Consider the following 15044-nt stretch of genomic DNA (forward strand, 5'->3'; position numbering starts at 1 on the left):
GCTCAAGGCCTAGGGCTGAACTGCCGGAACCAGTCTTTTCTTTCTGCCCCATCTTAACTAACTTCTTAAACAACTGGTAATACACTGCTGTCAAGAGCTTACAAAAGTACTTTCCACTTACTACCATGCTCTTCCCCCATCTTCAAAATAGACATCAAGGTTTCGTGCCTCTTTGTCTGTCTCACTCAGAAATGAAATAAATCTTTTTAAAAACAGTAAAACTTCCATGGTAAAATAAACTAGAGAAGTTAATTTCAGAATATTTTCCCAAATAGGAAGTATATGAAAAAACATAAGAAATTTGAGTAAAATGGTTCTTACAATTTTATTTTGCTAAGAATAATTTTTCATTTTAAGCAAAATTCTCCCATTTTAAATATTTCAACTTACTAACTACATAATTGAAGCTCTATTTCTCACTGAACATTAAACGTGCATAATTATGGATAGCAGATATGAGAAACTAGCATATTCCTAAGAGGAATAAAATACAGTAATGTCTCATTTGAAATTCTACAAATGGTCCCTTTCTGCAACACAATTCAAACTGTGGTGGAGATAAAGGTAAAAAGACAGAAGACATTTTCATGGCTCATGCAGGGAAAACCATAACAAGACATAGTAAACTGGTGAGATGCAGTGTAGGAAAAAAAATTTAGAAAGACCAAAAATAGTTTTAAATACGTTAAATTCCATTTATTTTATAGTTAGAGTTTTAATATCTTTTCATTTAGGAAACCAAAAGATAAGAGAATAAATGTACATTCCTACTAAACTTGCCTTTGAAACTTTACCGATTTATTTAAATGGTACTAAATTACAAGATTCATAAGGATTGACACAAGAAAGGACTGAAGGATGTAAGACATGGCCCATGGCTGGCAAAACTGGAAAGGCAATGGATATATTTCAGCACTTCCTATGTCCTCAATCACCTTTTAGAAAATCCATCATAAACCAGAATGTACATGGTAGATGCTCCTCAGAACCACCTCAAGTGACGCCACATAACTACCGCTTAGGTTGCTTCTAACTAGGTTCAACCTCTGTGGAACCCCAAGTGCCTGGTTTGAGAAGGTGGCTAAACTTTGTAATCTATAGCAAAAATATACATCATAATTGTACCTGCAACTTTTAGAGACAAAAATGATTAACCTGGCACTGACATCCCTCTATCAAATGCCAAAGTTAATTAAAAAATTAGAAAATATCACAGCAATATAACAGGTTGGGGAACTTAATAGGAAAAGAACAAGTCCATTTTAATACAGCTAATACTTCATAACATAAAATTATTAGGGGCCAGGGCTGAAGCTCAGTTGGTAGAGAGCTTGCCTACCATCCTTAATGGATACTCATTGCCAGCATTAACTGGGCATAATTGCACAAATCTGCAATTGCAGCACTCAGGAGGTAGAGGTAAAAAGATCAGAAGTTCAAGGTCATCCTCAGCTATGCAGTGAGTAATGAGGCCAGTCTGGACTACAGGAAACTCTGTATTGGTACAGAGCTAGAAGATCATACAATCAGGAATGTGGATGTAACAGCACTTACTTTTAAGGATAATGGATAAAACTCGAAAGAACATGAATTCAGAATGGTCTAGTTTTAGTGGTGTCTGTTGGAACATTTTGTAGAGTGGCTCTAAGATGACATTTAAAACGAAAATACTGCTGACTTTAAAAGGGAGGGAAAATATGGAAAGTTATGTGTAATAAACCAATTAAGAGGTAGTGTTGGGGCTGCCTCTACACAGCGCCACGTTCTGGCCAAGAATGTTCTCTACTCATTTAAGGTCAGTTCCAGTGCAGTCAGAATCCAACTGCCTCATGACCTCCTCTGCCACTTCACTCACATCTAACCAAAGCCTGACAAACACTATGGTCCTGAAAAGTGTGAAATCTACTGTCTGTTTCATGTGCTTATAAAAATCAACTCCCCTGTGTATCCCACACACTCCAGATTCAGTTGTCCAAATCAGTCCAGAATTTCAGAGGAACACAGACTTCCTCGCTAAGCTAAAGGAAAGGAGAGGGAGTTGAGGAACAAGCTTTCTCCCGGGACACGCTGCTTAGAAGGCGATCCTGTTTCCCCGGAGCACGTTAGGAAGTGAAGGTCTTGAAGAGGATGGCTTCATGCTGCTGCTGGTGCACTGTGCCAATTCCCACCGCAGGCGCCGGCAAAGGGGGTCGGCTTACGAGACGGAGCTGTCGTTGAAGCGAAGAAATCAAGTGACATATAAGTGCACCAGAGTTCCGTTCAGTTCCACTAGGAAGATACACATATTCCCCATTGCTTGCTCAAATGAAGAAGAAATACTGAATAACAGAACAGATTAGGAGGAATAACCTACCGCTGAGTTCCAAGCGTGATAAGGTGAAGAAAATAAAAGCCTATGCTTTGGTCCTACCTGTGGTTTCCTTAACTGGAAGTATTTACATGTGTAAATGATTTGAGCCTAGTGAACTCATACTAAATGAATGAACTATATGCTAATGCACATGCAATAAAATGACACACAGAAGTACACTTTGCTTGTTGTTCCTCCTTTCCTGAGGGAAACAAAGACATATAGTCTAACAGCATTGTACAGGCACATAGGCCAAAAGCGCGTTGTACGTGTGTCGGGAATCGGTGTTAACTGGGTATTGCTGGTACCAAGGTGAAAAACAAACCAGAAATATTCACTGGCATCTTTCTCTAGCACTTGTGCCAGACAGCATGAGGAAGCAGTAGGGAAAGTAACAACACGCAAGGTTCATAGGGTTGCTTTATTTTGATTTTGGAATGCAAACATGTTTTAGCCTAATATTATAGATTTAATATTCTTAATTTAAAATCTGGAATTCCCAAATCTAAACCTTTGAAATTATCATTTCAGTCCTTAAAAGGTCTTAGGTCTTGGAGCATTTCAGAGTTTGATTTTTTTTTTTTTTCCTTTTCCTTTTTTAGGATCCTCAGGCTAGAAAGTCTATGCAAACATTCCAAAAATCTCCACAAACTCAATGTTTTCCTCCAATGGAATAAACCTAAAACTAGAGTTTTCTTTTTATTCCCTCTTCCTCTTGCATGTCATCGGGCTCTGACTATGTGGCCTGAACTGGTCTCGAATTCACGAACTCAAGGGAATCCAACCTCCCAATGTAGGTATGCATCGCCATGGCCAGCCTTTATGTCACTTTATCTTTAAATAAATGAGCAAGCTGGCAAAGAAACCCATATGTTGGTACTCCAAGAGAAATGAGAGAGAGGGACGGAGGGATAGAGAGAGAGAGAGAGAGAGAGAGAGAGAGAGAGAGAGAGAGAGAGAGAGAGTATGACTATAACAGTAGGCACTCACCTTGCAAGCAAGTTGCTTTTCAAACCTTGGATAAACAAAAGACCACGGACCCATGTTCTGAGGTTCCTCCTGACTCCAGATGACATCTACAGAAAGAAGAAACTTACTTCATCCTTCAATCAACCAAAAGACTGACTGTAGCTCCTGGGTGGGACTAGGAAGGGTCCTGACTCCAGACAATCGGGAAGAGGAGCCATGGGGTTGAAAGACTAGTCTGCACCGTGATTGTTTGACTCATATAAACTTATGGATCAAGAGGGCTTAGAGGAACAGCTGAATGGATGGTTGAAAAGTAAATTCCCGACTTCAGTTAAATATATGCTTTCCCAACATGTTAGCATTTTTTAAATCTTTATTATATGTAGTATGCATGTCTGTGTCAGTGTGTACCATGTGTGTGGGTGTCCAAAGAGGCCAGAAGAGGACACGGGATCCCTTAGAGTTGGAGTTATAGGTGGCTGTGAGACACCCAGTGCAGATATTGGAAAGTACTCTCAACTCCTGAGCCATCTCTCTAACCCCTATTGTGTTCTCTCTCTCTCTCTCTCTCTCTCTCTCTCTCTCTCTCTCTCTCTCTCTCTCTTCCCCCTTTCTCTCCCCTCACTTTTTTTTTTCTGGCAAGTACATAGATATGTGTTCACAAGAACGATCACGATGCAAAATAGTTCTTTGAACCCCACAGCTCCGTCCTGATTGCCTATAGCCAGGAGGACCCTTCCCCGTCCCACACATTAGCAACAGTCTTTTCTCTATCTTCACAATTACACCTTTACCAAAATGCCGCATAAATGGAGTCATACAGTTTTGGTTACATGAGTTACCAAAACACGTTTGTGATTTGTCCAAGTTGTGAATAGCAAAGCCCATTCCTGGGGTTCAGTGCTAGCCCACTTGCTTTTAGCATCCATGAGGCCCTGAAGATTGATACCATGCAGTATCTCCTTCCTGTTTCATTGCCAAGTATGATATTACACATGCTTCTAGCTACAGGGGAACTGTGTTTATTCATCCCCTAGGCGAAGACAGTTCGATTGCTCCCAGCTTGAGACAATTACAAATAAAGCTGCTTTAAAAAAAGAAAATAATTAAAGCCGCTAAAAGCACTTGGATGGACATTTTTCTGTGAATTTGTTATCATTTTCTGGGTAAATCAGCAGTAGGAATTGTGGGTTACATGGTAACTCGGGTTTTTGTGTGGAAAGAAGCCATCTTGTAGAGTAGCTGCAATCATTTGCAATCCCAGCAGTGGTGAGTGAGGTGGCGTTGAATCCTCATGAGCACTTTCTTTCGGTCTGTTCGCTTGTCTGTTTGTGCTGGGGGAATCGTTTTTGTTTTGTACTGAAATATATTTTTGTGTATGGGTGTTTTACCTGCATGTATATCTATTCAGACCATATGTACTTGGTGCCCTTAGAACCCAAAAGAGGGTGTCAGATCCTTGGAAATGACAGTTTCAGGTAGTTATTAACAGGTCCTGGGGATTGGGATGGATACTTTGAAAGAACAGCCAGCACCCATGGCCACTAAGCCATCCCTCCGGCCCCTGCAATAATTTTTACAATGCAAGTTTTTCATGCTGACTAAGCCCAATTTTGGATGACATAGCTAAAACCTTTCCATCTACCCAAGCCTACACTTACATTCAGCTCTGTAACCCCTTAGTTTCTACAAGATGCCAACAGATACCAAGTTTTCCAATCCTAAGGACCAAAAGTAAAATCATATTGCAATTATCGTACCATCACATGGCCCACAAACTCAAGAAGTGTTTAGATGGAGTGGGAACACTGGGTGGGACCCCAAGAGAAACATGGCCCCAGTGGCAGTCCGTAACATGTCCTCAGACTCCATGAGATTTGACATTCTGGTACCTCTCACACCCCCACCTCTTTGCACCTGAAACAGTTTCCGGTCTCTGCAAAGCAGAGAGCCCTGACCTTTACCTTGAACGTGTTTGTATTTGCCCATCTCTTGTTGTAATGAATCCAGTGGGAAAGGGCAGAGTTCCTCTAGCCGAATGATGGCAAAATCACGCTTCTTAGCCCCCAGAGACTCTCTTTGCTTCAGCAGGGCATAAAAATGTTTGCCGGAGCAGAATATGAGGGTTTTGACACTGTGGGGGACAAAGCAGGCAGTGATGTGGGGAGAAGCATCCTTAAGAACTGTGTCAGAGGAGGGAGAAGACTAGATATCGATCGATGCGTTGCAGATAAAGCTGTTTGGGGCTCTGCTGGTGGGCTCATCCGCTGAGCCAGGCAGCTCTCCTCGGTGACATCTGTCCCCAAATCTGCTCTTTCACACACACCCCTCTCACCACGTGCCTAAAAGGGGAGGGGCTGAGCTCTAGCTCAGCAGTGTAATGCTTGCCTAGCAAGGTAAGTGAGTGTATTCAGCCCCTCCCATGTGCATTCACACACCGGTGCACAAACACACACTCAAGGGCACTCATATGCACACGCATGCGTGCCCAAAAGAAAGCTTATATGATAGGAGAAATTTTGTTCACTTAATAAAGCCTCTACTAGGATAGGAAACAGAGAAATGTCAAATTACTTTTTGGGGTCTACCGACGAATCACCAATGACAGGTTTGAATGCTGTTCCTGGCGCCATCTCCTCAAGCGTTGACACAGCTACCTATAAGGAGAGAGATGGCCAAATTCATATGGATGAATGGAGGAGAGAGCTACAGCTATAGCTTAGAACAGGTCTTAGAGCAGCTCGAGAATTCCATCACGGAGCTGCATGTCAGCGTGCACACTAATACAGCGTTCTCCAAGACTCAGTTCTGTATACATTTTTAAAAATGATAAGAGCTTGTACAATAATATAGTTTTGTTTTCTTTTGTTTATTATCTGAGACAGAGTCTCATTACATAGCCCATGATGGCCTGGAACTCGCTACATAGACTAGGCTTGCATTTAAGTCACAGAGATGCCCCTGTCTCTGCTTCTGTTACCAGAAGAGGCTGACCATTGTAATAATTTTACATTTTGACTTGGCTTGAGACTTATATTTCAAAATTTTTATATCACAAAAGCCCTTTCAGAAAAACAACAACAACCACACATACACACACACACACACACACACACACACACACACACACACACACAAACTTTCCTACAGAGATTGTATGTCTTTTCTTGAATTTCATGTGATGTCTCAAGAATCCTGAGAATAGGGGCTGGAGAGATGGCTCAACGGTTAAGAGCACTGACTGCTCTTCCAGAGGTCCTGAGTTCAATTCCCACCAACTGCATGGTGGCTCACAACCATCTGTAAAGAGATCCGATGCCCTCTTCTGGTGTCTGAAGACAACTACAGTGTACTTACATACTTACATATGATAAATGAATAAATCTTTAAAAAAAAAAAAAGAACTGGGGCACAAAAAAAAAAAAAAAAAGAATCCTGAGAATATTGGTGGAAAACATCACAGAGAAATCCACAGAATAACGGCTTCAGACTGAGAGACAGCTCAGAGGTCAAGAATACTCGCTGCCCTTCTCAAGTCTCAGAACCCACAATGCCCAGCTCACAACCACCTTTTAAGTCCAGCTCCGGGGATCTGACACTTCTTCCTGACTATGAGGGCACCTGTACACACATAGCATGCACACATGCAGTGCAGAGAGAGAGAGAGAGAGAGAGAGAGAGAGAGAGAGAGAGAGAGAGAGAGAGAGCGAGCAAATAAAACTTAAATAGGCTAAATACAGAACACAGAGAAAACAGAATACAAAACAAACAAAAGAGGAAACCCTGCGAGTGGGCTCTTTCTACTCACATGGTACCCAAGTAACATTTTTTAAAATGGGTTTGTGTGTGCTTGCTTTTTTGGTTTTGGTTTGTTAAAGGTTTATTTATTTATTATGTATAAAGCATACAGTATTCCACCTGCAGGCCAGAAGAGGGCACAAGATCCCATTACAGATGGTTATGAGCCACCATGTGGTTGCTGGGAATTGAACTCAAGACCTCTGGAAGAGCAGTCAGTGCTCTTAACCACTGAGCCATCTCTCCAGCCCCCTGAGTAACATTTCAGGCAGGGTCTTTCTACTCACAGGATACCTGAGTAACATTTTGAGCAGGCTCCTTTTACTTACAGGGTACCTGAGTAACATTTTGGGAGATGCGACGATGAGAGGCTTTCTGAAGTTCCGCATCATCTGTCTCCTAAGCAAGTGGAAGTACTGAGCAGGTGTAGTTGGGTGAACCACAAACATGTTCACAGTGTCGCTGTCCACGCCTTCTTCTGCACTGTCGCACATCTAGGTCGATAGGAAGAGAGCACAGGCATGGTGAGGTCATCTAATCTAGTCCCAAACGAGCTGCTGGCCAAAGGGGAGCACACATATTCTCAGTTAGTGAAGATATTTCTCTCAATTGTGCAACAGGAAAGTACTAACGGGCATTTTCCTTGACCTATGAAGCATTAACCACAGAAGAGACAGAGGGTTTAGCCATCCACCCATTTCTAACACAGCTGCTTCCAGACAAGGCTGTCTGAAAAAGCCATCTGGGAGAGACTTTTTAAAAACATATCCTGGAAACTTTCTCTTGAGCAGCCAGGACCCACACATGGGTGTGGGATGCAGAGGCAAAAGAATCAGATGTTCAAGGTTATCCTCAGCAAACACTGAATTCAAGCCACATGAAAACCTGTCTCGAAGGAAGAAGAGAGAGAGAGAGAGAGAGAGAGAGAGAGAGAGAGAGAGAGAGAGAGAGAGAGAGAGAGAGAGAAAGGGAGAGAGAGAGAAAGGGAGAGAGAGAGAAAGGGAGAGAGAAAGAGGGAGAGAGGGAGAGAGGAAGAGAGGAAGAGAGGGAGGGAGAGAGAGGGGAAAGGGAGAGATAGAAAGAGAAAGAGGGAGAGAGAGGGGGAAGGAGAGGGAAGGAGGGAGGAAGAGAGGGGGGAGGGAAGCAGGGATGGAGGGAGGGAGTCATTCTCTGTCCTTTGCATGTTATATACCCATCCTTTCTTCCTCCCCCTGGATGAAGTTAAAAGCTATCATTGTTCAGCTTGTTCTGTGTCTTACTTTCTTCTGAGAGCCTCTCCCCTTCTCTTAAAGCCCGTGTTTATGCTTATATTAAAATATCCCCCCAAAAAAATAAATATTCTGGTTACTATCAGATTAAGAAGGCACGTGAAAACACTGTCAGAATCTCATTCTCCTGGAAAACTAAAATCAAAGGCTGGAAGAAGACAGGAGGGTTGGGAGTTCAAAGCCAACCTTGGCTACACGAGACTGTCCAAAAAAAATATGATTCATGTTTAAAAAAATTGAGAGCAAGAAAGTAACCCTGCTCTCCCATGTCCCTGATTTAGAAGCAGTGCGGGGATGGAAACTGAATTTTTAAGAGTCCTAGTATCTCAGAAGAAAGGCAGTAAGGAGCATTCGGGGAAAACTCAATGACCACGTCTTCTACAGTAGAGAAGCCCTACAGAAACCTAATGGAATGAGGGCCATCGCTGATAGGAAAGATGGCTGGTTGTTGGCAATGGCTGACTCTCAGAAGATCACCCAATCTGCAGAGTTCTTTCCCTGTTACCTCCCTAGGACCCAAATGCTGGAGCCTGTCCTCAACTAAGAGAGTGCGGTGGTGCCTGTGTGCAGCATATGCACAGAGTCACTCACTCCGCTGGAAAACACAGAAGGTCTTTGACTAGGTCTCAATAGCCAAAGACAAGATGAAGTGAAGTGACAGGGGGACAGCACAAACACCGTGCAGCCAAGTAACCTGATGATGGAGGAGGAAAGAAAAAGAGAGAGAGAGAGAGAGAGAGAGAGAGAGAGAGAGAGAGAGAGAAAAGGAGCACAGCAAGTACAGAGTCTAGGTGGTGGTGGTGGTGGTGGTGGTGGTGGTGGTGGTGGTGGTGGTGGAGGTGGTGGTGGAGGTGGAGGTGGTGGAGGAGGTGGTGGTGGTGGTGGTGGAGGTGGTGGAGTGGTGGAGGTGGAGGTGGTGGTGGAGTGGTGGTGGTGGTGGAGGTGGTGGTGGTGGAGGAGGAGGTGGTGGTGGTGGAGGTGGTGGTGGTGGTGGGTGGTGGTGGTGGTGGTGGTGGTAATGGAGGTGGAGGTGGAGGAGGTGGAGGTGGTGGTGGAGGTGGTGGTGGTGGAGGTGGAGGCGGAGGCGGAGGCGGAGGCAGAGGCGGAGGCGGTGGCAGTGGCGGTGTTTGGGGGAGGGTGGACAGAGTCTCATATAGTTCAGGCTGGCCTCAAACTCAACTTGCAGCTGAGAATGACCTCAAATGTCTGATTCTCCTGCCTGCATCTTGCAAGTGTTGAGATTACAGGCATGTATCCTGCACCAAGCCTAGCTTTGTGCAACACAGAGACTGTCAGGCTTCCATGCATGACAGGCAGGCACTCTAGCCACTGAGCTCCATCCCCAGCCGAGGACAGAGTTTCAAAGGGGATGGGACGGAACAAAGTCAGACAGGGGAGAAAAGCACAACACTAAGAGAACAAACTGAGAAGTCTGCTGTGAAGCTACAGAGGTGTTAAGTAGGTAAGACGCGCTAAGAACACGGGGCTACAGAGACGCCTTGTGGTTAAGGGCACTGGCTGCTCCTTCAGAGGACCTGGGTCTGGTTTCCAGCACCCACATGGCAGCAAGCGAACAACCACCTCAAACTCCATTTCAGGGGATCTATGGCTTTCTCTGGCCCCCGTAGACACCAAGTGAGCACCTGGTACGCATGGATGCACTCAGACAAACGCGTGTATACGTAAAATGGATATTTTTTTAAAGTTAAAAGATAATAAATGTCGAGAACAGACAGGGCTGAGGATATAAAAAGCATGAAGAGCTTGGCACGGTGCCAATGAAAAAAAAGAGTGAATAAGCAGGCTCTTATACGGGGAGCAAAGAAGAGTGAATAAGCAGGTTCTTATACGGGGAGCAAAGAAGAGTGAATAAGCAGGTTCTTATACGGGGAGCAAAGAAGAGTGAATAAGCAGGCTCTTATAAGGGGAGCAAAGCATTTCCAAGCAAAGCGCTTCTGAAGCACCTGCTTATGTACATCTTTTTCTGCAGGGGTTAAAATAAAATTAACAATGTAACAAATGAGGTAACCATAGTGACAGCAGATGAAATAAAGACACACACAAAAACCTACATCTGCTCTTTTGTATTTCGAGACCAAGTTTCCTTCTGTGGCCCTGGCTCGCCCTATCTGTAGAAGTTGGCTAGCCTCTAGTTCCCTGCCTCTGCTTCCCCTGAGTACAAAGGCTTGTGCCTCCATTCCCAGCTGCCAGTGTCAGTTATTGTAAAACAGGAGCTGTCAAATTCTCTGAGATAAAGTTCCTCACGCTCAAGGCTTAAAAGACAACACTGGGGGTTGAGGGCTAGAGACATGTCATTATGTCTCAATAGTGACCAGAGGACCCAGGTTCAATTCCCAACACTCTCACTGGGGCTCACAACAATCCGTGATTATATTTCTCAGAGATATGGTGCCCTCTTCAGGCATTGCATGTATGTGGTTCACAAACATGCAAGCAAACCATCCCTACACATAAAATAAAAGTAAATAAATCATTTCTTTAAAGCTATAAATCTAACCTTTTCTCTCTTGCTACCAATGAGAGTTGCTGCTCTAAGCCATGGACTGTCTGTGAACATGGGGCCACTAATATTCTGTGGTGGTGTGAAAGAGGATGGACCCCGGAAGGCCCAATGCCATAAACCTGGGTAACATATTTCTGTTGTTCTTTTAAGACAGGGTTTCATGTAGCCCAGTGTCAGGAGCCATTTAGAAAAGGCCAAGGCTAGCAGGTGACTTTCCTGGAGGTGGCCCACCATTTTTGCATGGCCTACGATGGGTGAACTCTAAGAATGTCGGGACCTTGGAGACATCATTCCAGGATGGCTTCCTGCTACTGATAGGGCTTTCCTGTCACTATTACATAGCCCAAGGATTCCTGTGCATCAGCTCACCCTATTGAGCAGATGTCCTGCGGATCAACATGAAGATGAAATGAAGATGAATGTGAATTTCACAAATTAATGCTGTTTAGATGAATTAATGATTTTATGAAATTTCTGATTTGATTCTTTTAGGAAGAAAGAGTTAAGAGATGGTTTTAGTTGTTTTGCCAGAAAGATATAAGGTTAGGATCAAGGATAGAATGTGCCCATTCCTTATAAACTAGCAAGTAAAGGCTGCATCATAAGAAATACAATGAGCCTTCACAATCATACTAAAAGAGAAGCAGGCTTGGGGCAGATTTGTGATCAAGGAAAAACATTCATTCTAGGTCAGGCCCAAGGATGAGGCCACAGATGTGCACCATGATAAAGAGAGGCCGTGTGAAACTGTTCTTTGAACTTCTAATGACCTTACAGATGGAAACACCGCTTTGTACTGACTGCCAATGGCTTCTGTAACTCCCCTTTGTGCAACATTGTATCTATGAGGTAGTTTTCTAAAGACCTTTTGTCTAAGAAGGTATAGAAAAGGGCGGAGAATAGAAATAAGGTGATGGCTTGGGAAGGGGCTCTGTCCCATCCACCCAAATGTAGCCATGTGCATGTCTGCTTATCTGGATGTGTTTACATACGTGGGCAGGTGTATGTGTATGGATGTAAGTATGCATGAACACTTGTGGAGCTCGTGAGGCAGGTGCTTGGGCCTGACCAGAACGTGTGTGTGTATGCATGCATGTGTGTCTGTGTGTATTGCCTATGTAAAAGATTCTTTCTTTTCTTCTCTTTTCTTCCTGGTTCACAAAGAGTTAACAAGTCCAGGCCTCTCACCTGGCTTGTTCTTTGAGCAACAGAGATCCAGAGTAGGAAGCTGGCACTTATTAGCACTTAGCACATAACAATAAGAGTTAAGTTTCCAGAGGCCATCAGCTTCTGGTCCCCGGAATAGTGAGAGAGAGGGAGTCACAAGGCCATAGATCGTCAGTCTTTGGCCTTCCTCCAACTCTGTGTCCCACCTCAGTACTTGTGATGCCCCAGCAGCCTAGATGGCCTCAGACTTTTACCAAGGATAGCTTGGAACTTCTCTAATCCTCCTGCCTCTACCTCCTGAATGTTAGAATTAAATGTACTCAACCATTCCTGAATCCAGGTTACGTAGGGACAACATAAATTTATCTCTCACATTTATGAGGCTGGGAAGTCCAAGATCATCAGTAAACTTGGTGTCTGATTAGGGCCCTTTCCCTGACTCCCACCATGGTCTCCTCGTGTGTCCTTTTTGGGTGGGAATGGCTAGTAAGGAGTTAGGAAGCCCTTTACTAAAGACATCCCCAACCCTAAGAGCCCCACCCTTAGGACTTCATCACTTACCACAGGCCTCACCTAAATTCTATTGCCTGGTTTGGGGAACAGGTGTGTGGTGTGTGTGTGTGTGTGTGTGTGTGTGTGTGTGTGTGTGTGTGTGTGTGTGTGTGTGTGTGTGTGTGTGTGTGTGTGTGTGTGTGTGTGTGTGTGTGTGTGTGTGTGTGTGTGTGTGTGTGTGAGAGAGAGAGAGAGAGAGATTCACGGAATGGATTTTTGAGAAAGTGCAGCCAGGTTTTGGCACAAGGTAAGATCCTTGGTATAACCAAAAGGATTGTCTCCATAAGCTCCATCTTGTGCATTCTCCTCTCTGATCACACTTTCTACCTGTCTAACTCGTTCTTGGGTTGTTCTTACTGCGTTCTCCCTCCCCTCCCCACCCCTCTCTCTCTCTCCCTTGATCCCTCGCTCCCTCTCTCCCTTTCTCTATCTCTCCCTCTCCTTCTCCCTCTCCCTCTCCCTCTCCTGTTCTCTCTTCCTCTCCCGCTCCGTGTGTGTGTGTGTGTGTGTGTGTGTGTGTGTGTGTGCCTCTGTGTGTGTGCCTCTGTGTGTGTGCCTGTGTGTGTGGAGGCCAGAGGTTAATATTGGGTAACTTCCTCAGTGACTTTCCACTTAATTTTTTGAAGTAGGGTCTCTGGCTGAACCAGGATTTCACTGACTGGGATAGACCGGCTGGCCAGTGACTTGCAGTCTCTACATCCCCAACACTGCTATTCCTCCTACTCCACCCCCCTTCTCCCCACCACCCCAAATCACGTAGCTGGTGCTAGGAATGGAATGAGGGCCTTCTGCATGCTACCTAAGTACTCTGTCACTGAGCTATGCCTCCAACCTGAATTCCTTCTGCTGTGATTGTGGGTGTTCATGTGGGTGAACATGTGTGTGGGCCCATGTACGTGTGTCTGTGCATGTGTGTGGGGGTGTGTGAGTGTGGGTGTGGGTGTTTATACGGGTGAACATGTGTTTTGGTGTGCATGCTTGCACTGCGCGTGTGTGCATGTGTGTGTATCTGCGCATGCACGTGTGTGCACAGCTAGCAGTAAGCCCCAGGGATCCTCCCGTCTCCTGCCTCACAGATTTCGTTATCACATGCCTGCCTGACTTTTAAATATAGAACAGCCAGCATTTTACTAAGCTGTCTCCTCAACCTGCCTCCTATCCCCCTCCCTTATTTTAGACCCTATCTTCCTATATACCTCTCGTCTGCTCTAAAGCTAAAGGAAATCATCCCTCCTTAGCCTCCTGAGAGCTTAAATCCCAGGCATGCACAACCATGCCTGACTCTAGGATCTATTTTATTTGACACTTTATTTTTTCCATACTGTGACTAGGAAGGCTGAGGCATGACGACTCCAAGGAGAATTCACATTGCATTGAGTTGGTCTCACTTAGCCGTAGAATCTTACGGATAGAATGCACGTGAGGCTGCTACAGAGGGAGTATGTGAAAGAGCAAAGCACCTTGGGAATGGGAAACTTCTTTTAGAATCGAGCGGTATCCCACGTACATACCTGCAAGAAGCGCTCTATCCGACAGGATGAGTGGTCAGGCCCGGCCCCGTCATAGCCGTGTGGAAGGAGGATGACAAGGCCACTCTGCAGGAGCCACTTGGCCTCGCCTGGGAAAGCACAAGATGGGGATTTCTCGATGAAGCAGGAGCATACACGGACAGGGCTTGGGGGATAGTACAAAATGCTAGTGTGGTTTCTGAGCCTCCGAACGGCTTTCATCACATGCATTTCCTAACACAGCAATTCTACACTTAGATGGAGACACCCACTTGAACGTGCGAGTCTGTGACATCGAATGCTTTGGGCTTTAGTGACTAAGGAGACCGACTCAATGGCAAACATCCCAGGGTCTCAGACAACATATGGCACTCTGACTTCACTCTTGAACAACTCTGAGCACAGACTAGCAGCTCCTGTCATGCTCACCGTACAACACTGGTCACTGTCTTCAAATAGAGAGCAGTAGACCCTTGAGAACAGTCGGTGGGGGCAGAGGAAGCAGCTCAGGTTGTAAAAGACTTGCTGCGTGAGTGTGAGGACGTGAGGCCTATCCCCGGCACTCACGTGAAGAGCCGGACTTGGTGCACCCTTGTAATCTTGAGAAGCCAGGAGAGCAGAGAAAGGTAGATCCCGGGGCTTGCTGGCCAGCTACCTTAGCCTCAGAGGTGGGTCCCAGGTAGAGTTAGAGATTACCTCAAAAACCAAGGTGGAGCCAGCAGGGGTGGCGCTCACCTTTAGTCCCAACCAGACACAAGTGGATCTCTGTGAGTCTGAGGCCAGCCTGGTCTACAGAGTTCTAGGATTGCCATGGCTACACAAAGAACCCCCATTTCAAAAAACCAACACTAGAAACAAAACAAGGTAGCTCGATCCTGAAAAATAACACCTTAGGTTTACTTCTGGCA

General features: G+C 44.9%; 1 protein-coding gene across 3 annotated transcripts in view; it reads right to left on the bottom strand.

Moving 5' to 3' along the window:
* Positions 1 to 674: 674 nt before the first annotated feature.
* Dhtkd1 (dehydrogenase E1 and transketolase domain containing 1) overlaps positions 675 to 15044 on the bottom strand; it is a 48284-nt gene continuing 33914 nt past the window's right edge. The window contains exons 12-17 of one of the 3 annotated variants that reach the window (XM_032884837.1): positions 14140 to 14246; positions 7447 to 7611; positions 5894 to 5976; positions 5284 to 5453; positions 3341 to 3426; positions 675 to 2207 (exon numbers count right to left, since the gene is read on the bottom strand). In XM_032884837.1, coding sequence (XP_032740728.1) covers positions 2103 to 2207; positions 3341 to 3426; positions 5284 to 5453; positions 5894 to 5976; positions 7447 to 7611; positions 14140 to 14246 — 716 coding nt within the window. In that variant the 3' untranslated portion in view covers positions 675 to 2102. Of the gene's footprint in view, positions 2208 to 3340; positions 3427 to 4632; positions 5454 to 5893; positions 5977 to 7446; positions 7612 to 14139; positions 14247 to 15044 lie in introns of those variants that run through there. The other 2 variants (XM_032884835.1, XM_032884836.1) reach the window with 2 other exon arrangements.

This window comes from Rattus rattus, chromosome 14, assembly GCF_011064425.1.
Source record: "Rattus rattus isolate New Zealand chromosome 14, Rrattus_CSIRO_v1, whole genome shotgun sequence".
In the NCBI taxonomy this organism is placed as follows: domain Eukaryota; kingdom Metazoa; phylum Chordata; class Mammalia; order Rodentia; family Muridae; genus Rattus; species Rattus rattus.